Here is a 15,445-nt window from a genome sequence, read left to right as displayed (position 1 = left end):
ACAGAATTAAAATACAAAGAGAGATACTAGTAGCTGCATAACGGATCAGAGAAACAACTCACCACTATGTCCCTGCATAACGTGGGTGTAAAACGATAGGTCCCCCATTAGTACTTGCCTCAGTTCCTGCACAAAAAGTGCAGCAAGTGTAGTATGAGTACGTAAACAACGTATACCCAGTAAGTATCAAGCCTAATCTCGAAGTGGTAGAGACGAGATAGCCGACTTTCACACTCACTATGCGGCAATAGTAATAATAATTGAAATACAACTAGGATATATAAATCAACATGATTTACAGAATTTACAATAATTTATTTAATCAACGGAAATAATCAAAATTCTTCAAATGCAACAATTCTCAATATATTAATTAAATTCCTTAAATTCGAATAATTTCCAATTTATTAATTAAATATCATTTTCCGGAATAACAATTAATTATTTAACAAGCAAGAGTAATAATTCATTAACTTCGCAAGCTGCAATAAGCTATTAAAGTATCGTGTAATTATTATTATTATTAAACATGATTTGTGCCGAGGACGTACGACCCGATCCAGAGTGTCGTGTACACTGCTGAGGGACGTGCGGCGCGATCCATAGATGCATCTATCATACCGAGGCGTTCGGCCCGCTCCACAAGAAAGGAGGACATTTTCTTATGTACCTCTCGAAGGAGAGTATATTTATTATGAGATAAATTCGGGAGGAAGAATAATTTCTTTTAACAATTAATTAATTTAAACAGAATATCAAACATATAAATTTTTCCATCCTTTAATAGTTTGATCTAACAATTCAAAATATATATACAAATATATCAAATAATATTAATTAAACAAGAAATACAATTTACACAAGTAATTCATGCTTTGAGTCCTAAACTACCCGGACTTTAGCATTAATAGTAGCTACGCACGGACTCTCGTCACCACGTGCGTACGTAGCCCCCGCACTTATCAATAATTATTCAATTTAATCCTTATGGGGTAATTTCCCCCTCACAAGATTAGACAAGAGACTTACCTTGTCTCAAAGTCCACTTTCCGATTAGCGCGTCGCGTAAAATTCTCGATTCAATGCCGAAAAATCCGAAACTATCCAAAAGTTATATAAATAATTAATATATGTTCAATAATTCAAAATTCATCTATTAATTAAATTACTCTATCCAAAATGGTAAAATTTCTAAAATTCACCCAGGGCCCACGTGCCCAGATTCCGAAAATTTTCGGATGACAACGTTACCCATAATCTCAAGAACTCAAATATATAATTTCTATCCAATTCCATAACCATTTTCGTGGTTAAAATCTCATTTTTATAAAAATCTAGGTTTTTCACCTAAACTCTTAATTTCTAAGATTTACTAGTTATAATCTACCTATAATCTATGTATTTAACTCTAGGAGTGTGGAATTAACTTACCTTTCAATTGCTAGCTGAAACCCCCTTCTCAAATGCTCTGAAATCGCCCGGAAATGGAGGAAAAATGGGCTTAAAATGTCTGAGCCCCGACTTTTTAACCATTCTGCCCAGACAAGTTTTTCGCACCTGCGGAAGGTGTTCGCACCTACGTCTTTCGCACCTGCGGAAAAGCCTCGCAAGTGCGAGCTTAGCTTGGCTACCCAGTTTCCGCATCTGCGCCATTTTTCTCGCACTTGCACGTTCGCAGCTGCGCGCGAGATTCCGCACCTGCGATGGCAGGCTTACCTTCCCTTTTTCGCTTCTGCGTATAAAACCTCGCATCTGCGAGAGTCGCACCTGCGGCTGTCCAAGCGCAGGTGCGAACGTACCAGACGCAGAATGCTTCAGCTCCTCTTCAAAATTCCAACATTGATCCGAGCCTCGTCCGGTTAACACTCGGGACCCCCGGGGCCCCGTTCGAACATACCAACAGGTTTGAAATCATCAAACGGACTGGCTCGAACTCTCGGTACGTGTAAAACAACATCAAATCTAAGAATCACACCCCAAATCAAATTGAATCAAACTTAAGATCTTCAAGTTCTTCAATTTACTTCCAATACGCCGAAACGTACTTAAACTACCCGGAATGACACGAAATTTTGCGTGCAAGTCTTAAATCATTATACGAAACTATTTCGAAACTCGAAATTCCAAACGGACTTCAATTCCTCAAAAACCTACTCCAAACCAAATTTAAAGATCTTTAAACCTTCAAATAGTTGATTTTCACTATTAAGCGCCAAAATGCTCACGGGTTATCCAAAACTCGATTCGAACATACGCCGAAGTCTGAAATCATCATACGAACCTATTGGAACCATCAAATCCGGATTCCGGGGTCATTTTCTCAAAATATTGAGCGAAGTCAAACTTGGCCTTTTAAGCCTAACTTAAGGAAACAAGTGTTCCGATTTCAACTCACACACTTCCAAATCCCGAACCAACCATCCCTGCAAGTCATAAATTAATAAAAGCATGATCGGGGAGTTTTATTTTAGGGAACGAGTTTCTAAAAGTTAAAATGACCGGTTGGGTCATTACAATTATGGTCTGATACTTCTGTAGATGACCGGTTGTTGTATTCCTGTAGATATTTCTCTTTCTAACCAAATAATTACTAGTACACATATTGTGATTCCAAATATAAGAGTCAAAAAAGGGAAAAGAATCCATATGATCCCTTAGACTTCTTTTAAGGATTCCAGTTTGGAAAAAAGAATTGATAGTTTCTACTTATGTTGTATTAATTATCATTTCAACGATCAACTTCAATCAATCCGGAATGACGTCAAATTTTGCATGCAAGTCCCAAATGACATAACAGAGCTATTCCAACTCTTGAAATCGCAATCCGACCCCGATATCAATAATGTCAAACTCCGGTCAACTCTTGCCACTTAAACTTCTAAAACAAGAACTATTCACTACTAAATATTTGCTAAAAACCGACCAAAAAAATCGAGCAAAAAAACGACCAACGTTGGTCAGTTATGCCAAATTACCGACCAAAACGCGACCATTACGGTGTAGACGGTGTTTTGATGGTCGGAATGGCTTACCGACCAAAGTTGGTCGGAAATTACCGACCAACTTTGGTCGGTATATTAAAACGACCATTTGACAAGTTTAATTACTTACCGACCAACTTTGGTCGGAAATATATTTTATTAATTTAATTTTACCGACCAAAGTTGGTCGTTTTAACTAAATTATATTTTTTTATTAATTATTAAAATTAAAAAAAAATGACCAACTTTGGTCGGTAATTGAAAATATATATTTTTTTAAAATAATTAAAATTAAACATTACCTACCAACTATGGTCGGTAATCTCAACAATGCAAGCAAAATACCGACCAAAGTTGCTCGGTAATGTTGAATTCTGGGAATTCAATGTTCATTAACCAACCAACTTTGGTCGGTATTTTGGAATAATTTTTTTATTTATTAAAAACTGACCAACTTTGGTCAGTTTTTCTAGGTTTAATTTTAGCATTAAATGTCTGTTTTGGCAGCTACACCACCTGCCAGCATACCAATACAACAACACAACAACAACAACACAACAACAAAAATAACAACAACAACAACAACACAACAACAACAACAACAACAACACAACAACAACAACAACAACAACAACACAACAACAACAACACAACAACAACAACAACAACACAACAACAATAACAACAACAACAACAACAACACAACAACAAAAACAACACAACAACAACAACAACATAACAACAACAACCAAAACATTCAATAAATACTTTAAAACTAACAAATTAAAGTTCAATTGAACATAAAAATCCAAAACCAAGTTAAAACTAATCACAACTAGTTCAAAACTGGTTCTATTTGTCTAGTTGAAAGTATATAAAAGTCAAGGGGTATTTTCTACAACATCATCATCACCGTCTGATGAACTTTTATTTACAAGACGATATAGAGAGCGGTCTTGTGGAGGACGGGAAGCACGATCACGGGGAGGACGGGAGGAACGATCACGAGCAGGACGGGAGGAACGATCACGTGGAGGTCGACCCTCTGGAGATGACTCACGAGATCGGGGCAACGAAAAAGCTCCACTAGATAGGAGAGTTCTGAATAGAGCTTGCATGCCAAGGAATTGAGCATCTCTAAGCCTTTCTCTTTCCTTGGCCGCTTCTAGCTCTGATGTGAGCTTTGTCTCTGTCTCCTGCATAGCGGAGAGGCTCTCCCTATTAAGTTGCTCGCCTTACGAGAAAGTCCCTATTCTTCGCATTCCACACTTATAGCGATGAAAGTTTTTAGTAGGAAGCCCGTATACCTTCCCCCATTTTGGACCGCCAACAGACTCCAATCATATTCTTTCAGCATCCTCGTCCGAAGGTTGGGTTGGCTCACCCGATTCACCAGCTGGATGACTACGGATGAATTCCTCCACGTTACTTTGGTAGCGACCCTATATTATTTTAAATTAAATCAGTATTTCAAGTTTTTTATAAAAGTAAATTATAAAAATTAAATAAAATTGAAAGCTTACATATGCAGTCGAGGCCCGGTCCTCGACCCACCTATCTTGATCCCCCTCTTTCTTCTTCTTCACAATATGTGTCTCCTTGAATAGCTCATCATGACTCATTGGACGCCCATACTTCTTTTCCTGAAAATAAATTAATTTAGTTAATAAACAGAAAAGATATACTTAGAAAAGTAAAATAATTTAAGCAATTACGTACCAATCTTTTTTTTATTGTCCCTAGCCTGATCGCACCTCCAGTGTGCAAGGAGCCTCACTTCTCGGATGCGCAATCTTTCTTTCCTTTTTCGCTCCTCTCTAAGAACTCTGCGGTAAGCCATTGCCTTTGCAAATCATTCCACAAATTCTCAAGTAACTAGCCAGGCCTCTTGTTCTTCTTTCTAGCATCTGAGAAAGCATCCGCCAATCTCTTGCGAGCTTTATAATGAAAATTTGTAGCCCCTTCCGCGCTATAGCGGTCTTCCCATACACACTTGCTCTGTATTTCAAAAGTTAAATATTAGATGGAAACATCATAAATATAAATTATTAAACTGTTTAAAAGAACATTTATACCTTAAATTGATTAAAAATTTGCTCCTTCAGTGAGAATGGGCAATCAGTCCAAGTCGCATAAGGGCCATCATAAAGCTTTCTGATGGCATTGGTGATTATCCTCGTAGTCTTATTACCCGGCCTGAACCTACAATTTAACAATAAAAACACATTAATATCTTAGTAAAAATGTTACAAATCAATAGACGCAAAAATAATGAATAACACTTATCCATCACCCTCAGGGACTATGATGATCCTGCCATATCGATCATAATGCACTACCTCGTCATCACCATCCGAAGCATGTATATCAGAGGCATGTGAAGATGGTGTAGGCGGGTCAGAGCTAATGCCTCGCAGGCGAAGGCCTGTAATAGATGGATTTGATGATGAAGATGGTTGCGATCCCTGTGACTGCGACATAGCTGGATGCGACCCAAGTGGATGTGATACCGATGGCTGTGACCCGAGTGGCTGTGACCAGAGTGGCTGTGACCCAAGTGGCTTTGACCCGAGTGGATGTGACATAGATGGATGAGATCCATGTGGTTGTGATATGTAGGGATGTGATCCATGTGGATGTGATGCAGATGGCTGTGAGGCAGCTAGACTGTATGTCAGACGTATAGTCCTATGGCCCTGTGATGGAAGACTGGGTGTCTGAATGAAGGTGTACGACTCGTGATGCTGTGGCATCTCAGTATAGCCGTGTGGTGTAGGATAAGACATAGGCATCTCTGAAAAGGGTGGACAAGAGGGAGTAGTATTTTCTACCCTCCTCTTTCCCTTCCTACCCTTTTCTCGACCCCGAGAACTAGTAGGGTCATTGTTACCTTGACCCTTGCCTGCCATCTGCATAATATAATACACATTTAGATTGAAACATATAAGAAACTAGCTATAAAACGAGAGTGCTTTAAAAAACCAACTTTTTAATCCTCATCGACGTATTGTTCCTCGTCCGAGAATTCTTCGTCCTCACTTGTTTGAGCTTCATCAGTTGATTCTTCATCCTCATTTTCTATAATTGTTACTTCATTTATATCATCTTCTTCCAATATGCGTTCAGGATGTTCCAAATCATTTTCTAACTGATCATCCACTATTTGGTGAACATTGGAGATATCGTTTTGATATGCAACATCTAACACATTCTCGACTTCCACCCTACCTACATGCTTAGTTTTTATTACAACCCACCAATCGGACTTATTCCGCCGCAATGGATAAGGAGCATAATACACTTGCCTAACATTATGTGCAATTATGAAAGGATCATAGCGATCATACTCCCTCGTATGATTAACCTCAATTATGTTGTATTGGTTGTGTACTCTTGTACCTCTTGTTGGATTTGGGTCAAACCACTTGCATCTAAAGAGTATCAATTTCTTATATGGCCAACCTGTATATTCTAGTTATAATATTTCTTTGACCACACCATAATAATCAATATCTCCAACTTGGTTGCCATCACCACCTTGAACCCACACCCCGCTCTTGTTGCTATTTTTATTTTTAGAGCAATCCTCTGTATGAAACTTATAACCAATCACTACGTACTTAGACATTGTTGTGACCTGAAGCCCAGGTCCCCAAGATATATCTTTCAAAAATTGATTTACACCATTATTTGGATTATTTACCTACATAGAGTTAAAAAAATTCATAAGTTAGCACAACTTATGAATCATTTTTTATACATTCACTACTTATGAATCAATTTTTATACATTCACTACATATGTATATATATATATATACACACTTACAAACTGTTTGAACCACGTATCAAATCTCGTATATACAGCATCATAGCCAAATTGACCCACGAAGTGACTGTGACATATCAAATATTTTTAGTAGTTGCATCAATATGTAGTCACAGTAAATTTTACATTTTGATAACTAATAAATCAATACTTACTTGAGAAATGGTACAACTTCGGGACAATTTAGCAACACATGAAGTGTAGCTGACTTGTACTCCATATCACTCAAACTTCTCTTTCTAACATCCTTAGAACATTGGCCTGGTTGATTGAATATGGACATTGGTGGATATAATGACTCATTCACACATTCGACCGTGTGCCTATTGGGCCTATTCCTAGAATATGGCACGTTACTCTCAAAATAATAAGAACAAAAATGTGCAGTTTCCTTTGCAAGATAGGCTTCGCATATAGATCCTTCAATCTTATTCCTCTGCTTAACAAATTGTTTGCATTTGCCAATTGTCCTACATAATCTCATGTTAGCCAAGAACATTCAAATAAAATAGAATATTACATCAAACTTATAATATTACCTCTCCAAAGGGATACATCCATCTGCATTGAACAGGCCCTCCAAGTCGTGCCTCGTGTACAAGGTGTATTGGAAGGTGTTCCATCACATCAAAGAAACCACATGGGAATATTTTTTCCATCTTACTAGAAATTACACGGATGTTCTGGTCCATCCGAAGTAGGTTTTCTTCCCTTAATGTGGTAGAACACAAGTCTTTGAAAAACAAACTAATCTCTGTGATGGGTTTCCAGATTCTTTCAGGCAAACCACAAAATGCAATAGGCACTAAGGTCTCCATGAAAACATGGCAGTCATGACTTTTCAAATGGCTCAACTTCCCTACCTCCATATCTACTTTTTTTCCAAGATTCGACGCATAACCCTCAGGCATCTTCAATTTCGTAACCCAATCATAAATTTGTCGTCTTTCCTCCAAAGTGAATGTGTAACTTGATTTGGGCTTGAACACCTTACCATTGTTTGCTGTCTGCAAGTATAATTCAGGCCGCCTACAATATTCTTGTAAGTCCATTCTAGCCTTCGGGTTATCTTTTGTCTTACCTTTAACATCCATCACTGTGTTGAACAAATTATCAAAATAATTCTTCTCAATATACATGACATCAAGGTTGTGTCAGAGAAGATTATCCTTCCAATAAGGCAACTCCCAAAATATACTCTGTTTCGTCCAATTATGATTAACACCATATCCGGGGAATCTATAAGGTGGAGTCTCAGTAACTTTACTGAAGTTCTGGACCCTCTCCCAAATTTCCTCACCTGAAAGTATCGGAGGTGGAGAATCAAATTCCACTTTATTCTTTTTGAATGCATTTTTCATCCTTCTAAACTCATGATCATCAGGCAAGAATTGACTGTGACAATCAAACCATGATTGCTTTCGGCCATGTCTCAAAGTGAACGCTTTACTATTTTCCATGCAGTAAGGATAAGCTAGCTTCCCAGCAGTCATCCACCCAGACAACATTCCATACGCAGGAAAATCATTAATAGTCCATATTAAATTAGCACGCAAATTAAAATTCTGCTTGGTTGATATGTCATATGTTTCAACACCATCATACAACAATTATTTTAGCTCATCAATCAAAGGTTGCAAATATACATCAATCAAACTTTTCGGATTACGTGGACCGGGGATAATACAATTTAAGAATATATATGGACTAGTCATACACAACTCAGGTGGTAGATTATAAGGTGTAAGAAAGATAGGCCAATATGAATATGGTGTCGCAGATATACAAAAAGGCGTGAAGCCATCCGCACACAGACCTAACCGAATGTTCCTTGGTTCACTAGCAAAATCTGGATATGTCCTATCAAAGTGCTTCCAAGCTTCTCTATATGAAGGATGACACATAACACCAGGTGGTCTTCTATTTTCAAAGTGCCATCTCATATGAGGAGCAGAACTCATCGACGCATATAACCTCTTTAACCTAGGTATAAGAGGTAAATAATGCATCGCCTTGACAGCGACCATATTCCCGCTGGAAAGCCTCTTGAAACGAGGCTTTTTGCAAAATTTACAACTGTCTAAAGTTGCATCATCTTTATAATATAACATGCAACCATCTTCACAACAATCAATTCTCATTGACGAAAGTCCTAACTTAGAAACCAATCTCTTCGCCTTATAGAAATCACCAGGTAAGTTGATATTAGGGTCAACTAGTTCACTCATAAGGTCAATGAAAGAGTCCATGGCTGCTTGAGAAATATTCCAATTAGATTTGATACTTAGTAATCTAACTGCAACAGACAGCTCAGAGTGCGGACTTCCTTCACGTAGTGGACGACTAGCTTCCCCTAACTGTTCAGAAAAATGTTTTGCGTCATCATTAGGAGTTTGTTCAACATTTTCATTGGGCTCACTCCCAAAAGCATCCGCAACCATATCCTGAATTCTAGAATCAAGATTTGTATTCTCCACCGACCTACTACTTTCACCAACAACCATGTTATGAAATATCCCACGGCTACCATCGATCTCTCCATGATTAGTCCACACAAAGTAATTCTCTATAAACCCCTTCCTATAAAGATGAAGCTTAACTTCCTCCGATTTTTTAAACTTCATACAATCGCACCTGACACAAGGGCACCTAATTACTCCTTCACTTTGGTATGGTGGAAGTGACATTGCATGTCTAATAAAGTCATCAACCCCTTCTACAAAATCCTCTCGCAATCCCCGCCGATTAGGATAATTTCTATTGTACATCCAAGTACGATGTTCCATCTATACAAATAAAACAAGAACAAATTAATTTATTCTATAATTATAAATTAATTATATCTTTTTTAGTTAATTCAAGATAATTATTTTTTCCTAATTACACCAATTTATATCCTAAAATTTCAATTCATATCCAAAAGGTCCAATTCATATCTTAAAAGTTCAATTCATATCCTAAAAGTTCAATTCACAAAAACAAATCCTAAAAATTAAAATTTCAATTCATATCCTACGAGTTTAAACATAAACTAACTAAACTAAAGAAATTCAACCCATACCCTAAAAGTTTGATTCACAAGAACAAATTAATTTATTCTACAATTATAAATTAATTATATCTTTTTAGTTAATTCAAGATAATTATTTTTTCCTAATTACACCAATTTATATCCTAAAAGTTCAATTCATATCCAAAAGGTCAAATTCATACCTTAAAAGTTCAATTCATATCCTAAAAGTTCAATTCACAAGAACAAATCCTAAAAACTAAAATTTCAATTCATATCCTATGAGTTTAAACATAAACTAACTAAACTAAAGAAATTCAACCCATACCCTAAAAGTTCGATTCACAAGAACAAATTAATTTATTCTACAATTATAAATTAATTATATCTTTTTTAGTTAATTCAAGATAATTATTTTTTCCTAATTACACCAATTTATATCCTAAAAGTTCAATTCATATCCAAAAGGTCCAATTCATATCTTAAAAGTTCAATTCATATCCTAAAAGTTCAATTCACAAGAACAAATCCTAAAAACTAAAATTTCAATTCATATCCTACGAGTTTAAACATAAACTAACTAAACTAAAGAAATTCAACCCATACCCTAAACTAAACTAATTCATAACTAATTGACTAATTAACAAAACTAATTAGTTAATAAAACTAATTAACAAAACTAATTAAAACAAGACCTAAACCCTAATCCTCGATAAAATGCAATGTTCAAATAATTGAAACACTAATCAATTGAAACTAATTCATAACTAATTAACAAAACCTAGAAATAATAAATAAATGGGTTGTAATTCAAACCTAAAATTTTTAGGAGATGGAGAAGGAGAGGGGCGGCAGTGGCAGTGGCAGCGGCGAGGGCGAGGGCGAGGGCGAGGGCGAGGGCTGGGCGGTGGCAACGCGGGGTGGGGAATGAGATTTATGTGAGGGAAATAGAGAAGGAGAGGGGAAGGTTTTGAGTGAAGAGAGGGAAAGATTTCAGAGAAATGGGGATTTTCCCCATTTTTTAATTCTCTGATTTCAGAATTACCGACCAAAGTTAGTCAGTAATTTTGGTCGGTACATTAAGTGTTGACCGTTTGGTCGGTTTTTTTAAAAAAAAAATTAAATTCTTTTTTTTGTGTTTTTTTCTTAAAATATTATAAACTATAAAAAATAATATTATAAACTACAAGCATTTATTTTATTTAACCATGCAATTATTATAAATAATTATAAACTATAAGCATAATCTTTATAAATAATTATATTAACTATTTAATTTTAATAAATTATAATAGCATCTATCTAAGTAAATTTTCTAAGTTATAATTAAGTATGTGAGTAATTTCTCACACACACACATATACTATATTGTAATTGATGCTAATAACTTCTTTTTTCATTCGTTCATCACTAATAATGCATGACATAGATTAATCGATATATAGGTCGAGACATTTTGATGAATCACCGATTAATATTCATCGATACATCTAAGTAAGTTATAAGTCGGTGAATCAATTTACAAATAGATATATTTGATTATAAAGTATATATACTAATTAGTATCTTCTCAAGTTTATCCCTAAAAGAACCCGACCCTGTGGTCCTAGCGCTTCGTGTTCTTATATATATACACACACACAAACACACTTCACTGTAATACTTTAACTATATATATAGCTTGTTATAGTATATGTTAGTGTGTATATATATAGCTTGTTAAAGTTTGACCATGTTTGACCTATTAATTTAACTCGTTTACTTAATACTATTAGCTTCTTTCGTTTATTTAATTTGTGATCCATATATATATATATATATATATATATATATATATATATATATATATATATGTCAAAGATATTTAGTATTAATTCTTTTATTTTTCATTCATTCATCACTAATAATGCATGGCATAGCTAGATTAATCGATATAAGTCGAGACGTTTTGTTTTTACTATTAGTCGATATAGGTCAAACGTTTTATTTTTAATATTCATCGATGCATCTAAGTAAGTTATAAGTAGATGAATCAATTTACAAATAGCATGTTATATATTGTATATGTTAGTGTATTCATTATTTATATTACAAAAGTGTTAACGAATTACATTTATATTATTTAGATAGTAAATATAAAAGTAATTCGAAAGTTTGATCAATGTTGACGTAATAACCGACCAACTTTGGTCGGTTATTTTGCAGAAAATAACAATTACCGACCAAAGTTGGTCGGTAAATGCTTCCCCTACATTAACCGACCAACGTTGGTCGGTAATTTTAAATATAAATTCTTAAATATTATAAAATATTTTAAATAATAAAATAATTATTAAAATTTAAAAAATTGGATCCAGATTACCGACCAACGTTGGTCGGTAATCCAAAATTTTCTTGTCTGACCAGCTGGGTCAATTCGTTGACCAATTTACCGACCAACGTTGGTCGGTATTTAGTTTAAGAAAAATGTAATTTTTTTTCCCCAGTTTCCGTCCAACCTGGACGGTTTTTGGTCGCTTTTTTTGACCGACCAACGTTGGTCGAAAATAGTTGGTCGGTTTTTAGCAGATTTTTAGTAGTGATTCTTCCAAATCAATCTCGAATCATCCAAAAACCGAACCCGGCTACACTCGCAAGTCATAATACATAATCCGAAGCTACTCGAGACCTTAAGATACCGAACGTGATGCTAATTCTCAAAATGACCAGTCGGATCGTTACACTCAAGAAATATATAATAAATAGGCACAGTCAATTAATGGTCATTCAATCAACAACAATAAATACGTAGTTTAACAAGTAGGGATATTCAAAGGCAAAATAATATTAAAATGTAATAAGAATTCATCTTCCAAAAGGTTCCATCAAATCCTAGATTAGAGAGGTTTAGCTACTCATAAGTGTATAAGCAATCATAGTCATGTTCAAAAGCATTAAACTACAGATTAAAGAAGAACGGAGAGAAAAACTCTTGTGATTCGCGCTCCAGTGTGTTCTATAGCCTTTTACCTCTCTAATAATGTTCCTCCCTCTAAAAACTAAATTTAGGAGGTATTTATAAGGTAGGGTCAAAGTCTACATGTGCAAAACTAATGAAGAAATAAAAGTGGCTCGGATAAGCATCGTAGGCACGGGGCACCGTTAGAGGCGCCAAACTACATTGCAAGGCGCCATCAGAGGCGCCAACATACACTGCAAGGCGCCATCGGAGGCGCCAATGTTGATGCCCTAGACAAAGCCTTGCACTATCTAAGGTTGTGACTTTTTATGGCCTTGCAACGTATAAGGCTGTGACTTTTCATGGCCTTGCAATGTCTTCTTTTATTTCTCTAATTTATAGCTTCAAGGTACCATTTCATGCTACTTTTCTCAACTTCGTATCCAAGTGTTCCTACACATAAAATAATCTCAATAAAGCTCAATTGTCGCACGAATTACCATCCAAACAACTAACAAGTAAGGCGAATAATGTCAAAATATATGTAATTATAACACGACATCAACAACTGGGAAGAGTTAAATTAACAATGTTCCTAAATGGTATAGATCTCATAGTTGACGCTCTGTTTAGGAATGGAATTACTGCAAAACAAATAATTTATTTTATTCGATCTCTTAATAAATATAGGAAATGAAAAAGGAAAAAAAAATTTGTATTGGCTTTATTGAGGAACTATTTATTTCCTAGTTGTTCACACCATGGCTTCTCAAAGAGAATCAGATCTCTATAATTAGCTTTGGTATTTATTTTTCAATTTGGCATAAAATTAAATAGGTTACAACTCACAACATAACTAAACCAGCTTTATATAGATAATTGTAAGAAGTGGTGGACCTATTTCAAAAGAAATCAAGCAATTAGCAAAATACATTTCTACATAAGTGATATACAAATGAAAAACCAATTCCATATTCACCTTTTGGTATCAATTATTTTCTCAATTTTGTTCTCAGTTTCGGGCAATGAAACATCTTTTTCATCCCTTAACTCCACTTATATTAAGCAAGCTAAGGAAAGATTTATGTCTCTTGATCCGTCTAAGCTTCCAGATCCTCCAATGCCGTCCTATACTTTTACTATTTATAATCGCGATGTATTTGAAAAATCAAAGTTCAAGGATTACGACTCATTACTTGAAAGTAGGCTTGCTAGATGTCATGCTAGAGCAAGTTATTTGGCATCAATTTTTGACGATGATGACGTTAGAGAAGGGATGATTCCTTCAAATAACAATCAAATTGGCGCAAATGAAACTCTCACAAGGCAACACGATGTAATGGGGAGCAAGATCGGCCGTGTAAAGGTTCCAAAAACAACAAGTACATACTCGGCAAATGGTGAATATGTTGCATCATTTTTACTTGGTACTGAAGAAGTCAGAAGTTTCTTGCTAATAGATACAGGCAGTGATTTGCTTTGGTGGCAGTGTGGACCATGTGCGGCAAATAAGTGTTATAAACAAACTAATCCTCTATATATTCCCACAAATTCGAAAATATTTCGAAAGGTCAACTGCATTCTACATGGTGAAAAATGTTTAGATGGTATGGACCGAACTTATAAATGTACAACTTACACTCATCAGTGTCTCTATGATATGAAATTTACTAGTGGAGAAAGATCAAAAGGTTATATGGCAGATGACGTGATTACTTTTGTTTTAGATCAAAGACAAGTTAGGGTTACGTTTGGATGTGGCACAGATCAAAGAGGTCGAAGAAATTTCAGTGGTGAATATTCTGGAATCGTTGGCCTTGGGCGTAGAATACTCAGTGGCGCGGGATTTTCTTTACCAACACAATTTGGGGCGGACTTAATGTCCATGTGCCTCCCAAGATTTTTTTCAGGAAAGGGATCTACACTTAGCTTCCTTACAACCGCATTTCCAAGAACAACATCAGCAAAACTATTACCAAATTACAAGTACCCTTTATTTTATTATGTCAACCTTTATAAAGTTTTTGTTAATGATAAGGTAGTTCCGGTTAGTCCATCATGGTGGAATTTTAAAAGAGGCGTGATCGGTGGAGTTCTTGTGGATACAGGAACAAGTATTACTCGCTTTCCTAAAGATTTTTATATTATATTCCGTTACATATTTAGAGCTGAAGTACGAGATATTCCATTGGCTAAAAGTCCATTCGCATCTTTGGACACTTGCTATAAAGAGGATCCCAATGGTCATGATCTAGACTTTCCTGTTGTGAAGTTGTACTTTGGTAGCGTAAACCCAAATAACATGTTGTTATTAGCAAAAGAACGAGTTCTTCTGCACTATCGTGGACTCTATTGTCTGGCTTTTATGGGATGGAATAGATCCCGCACAGTATTAGGAAGTAATCAACTTCAGGGTATAGGATTAACTTTTGATACTTCAGAAAATACTTTGTCTTTCGATTTAGATGCATGCGATTGAGGAATATAAATTTCAAAGTGTTACAATCTAAAGTTGTACTCAAAGTTGCTACTACTAGTTTGTGTTCTTTTTTGTTTGCATTTGTTTTCGTGAATCCTGCAAAAGCTATAGCTATCTTCTTTCCCTTAGAATCTTACATTCCATCGTATACTATACTAGTTTCTGGACACGTGCGTTACATGTATGTCCGGAGTTTTGATTTTTAAAAA

At 35.6% G+C, this 15,445-nt stretch overlaps 1 protein-coding gene across 1 annotated transcript; it reads left to right on the top strand.

Moving 5' to 3' along the window:
* The first annotated feature begins 13,712 nt into the window (after positions 1 to 13,712).
* Positions 13,713 to 15,236, top strand: LOC104087962 (protein ASPARTIC PROTEASE IN GUARD CELL 1-like). The gene has a single exon (XM_009592559.2). It carries the CDS (start codon positions 13,713 to 13,715, stop codon positions 15,234 to 15,236), a length of 1,524 nt encoding a protein of 507 aa, XP_009590854.2.
* Positions 15,237 to 15,445: the final 209 nt, after the last annotated feature.

Source organism: Nicotiana tomentosiformis, chromosome 11 (assembly GCF_000390325.3).
Source record: "Nicotiana tomentosiformis chromosome 11, ASM39032v3, whole genome shotgun sequence".
Taxonomy (NCBI): domain Eukaryota; kingdom Viridiplantae; phylum Streptophyta; class Magnoliopsida; order Solanales; family Solanaceae; genus Nicotiana; species Nicotiana tomentosiformis.
Note: the sequence above shows the minus strand (reverse complement) of the source record. Positions and strands in the feature narration are given on the sequence as shown.

What these genes read in the sequence shown, in the direction of transcription:
- LOC104087962 (XM_009592559.2), top strand. Translation starts at nt 13,713, where the DNA reads ATGAAAAACCAATTCCATATTCACCTTTTGGTATCAATTATTTTCTCA.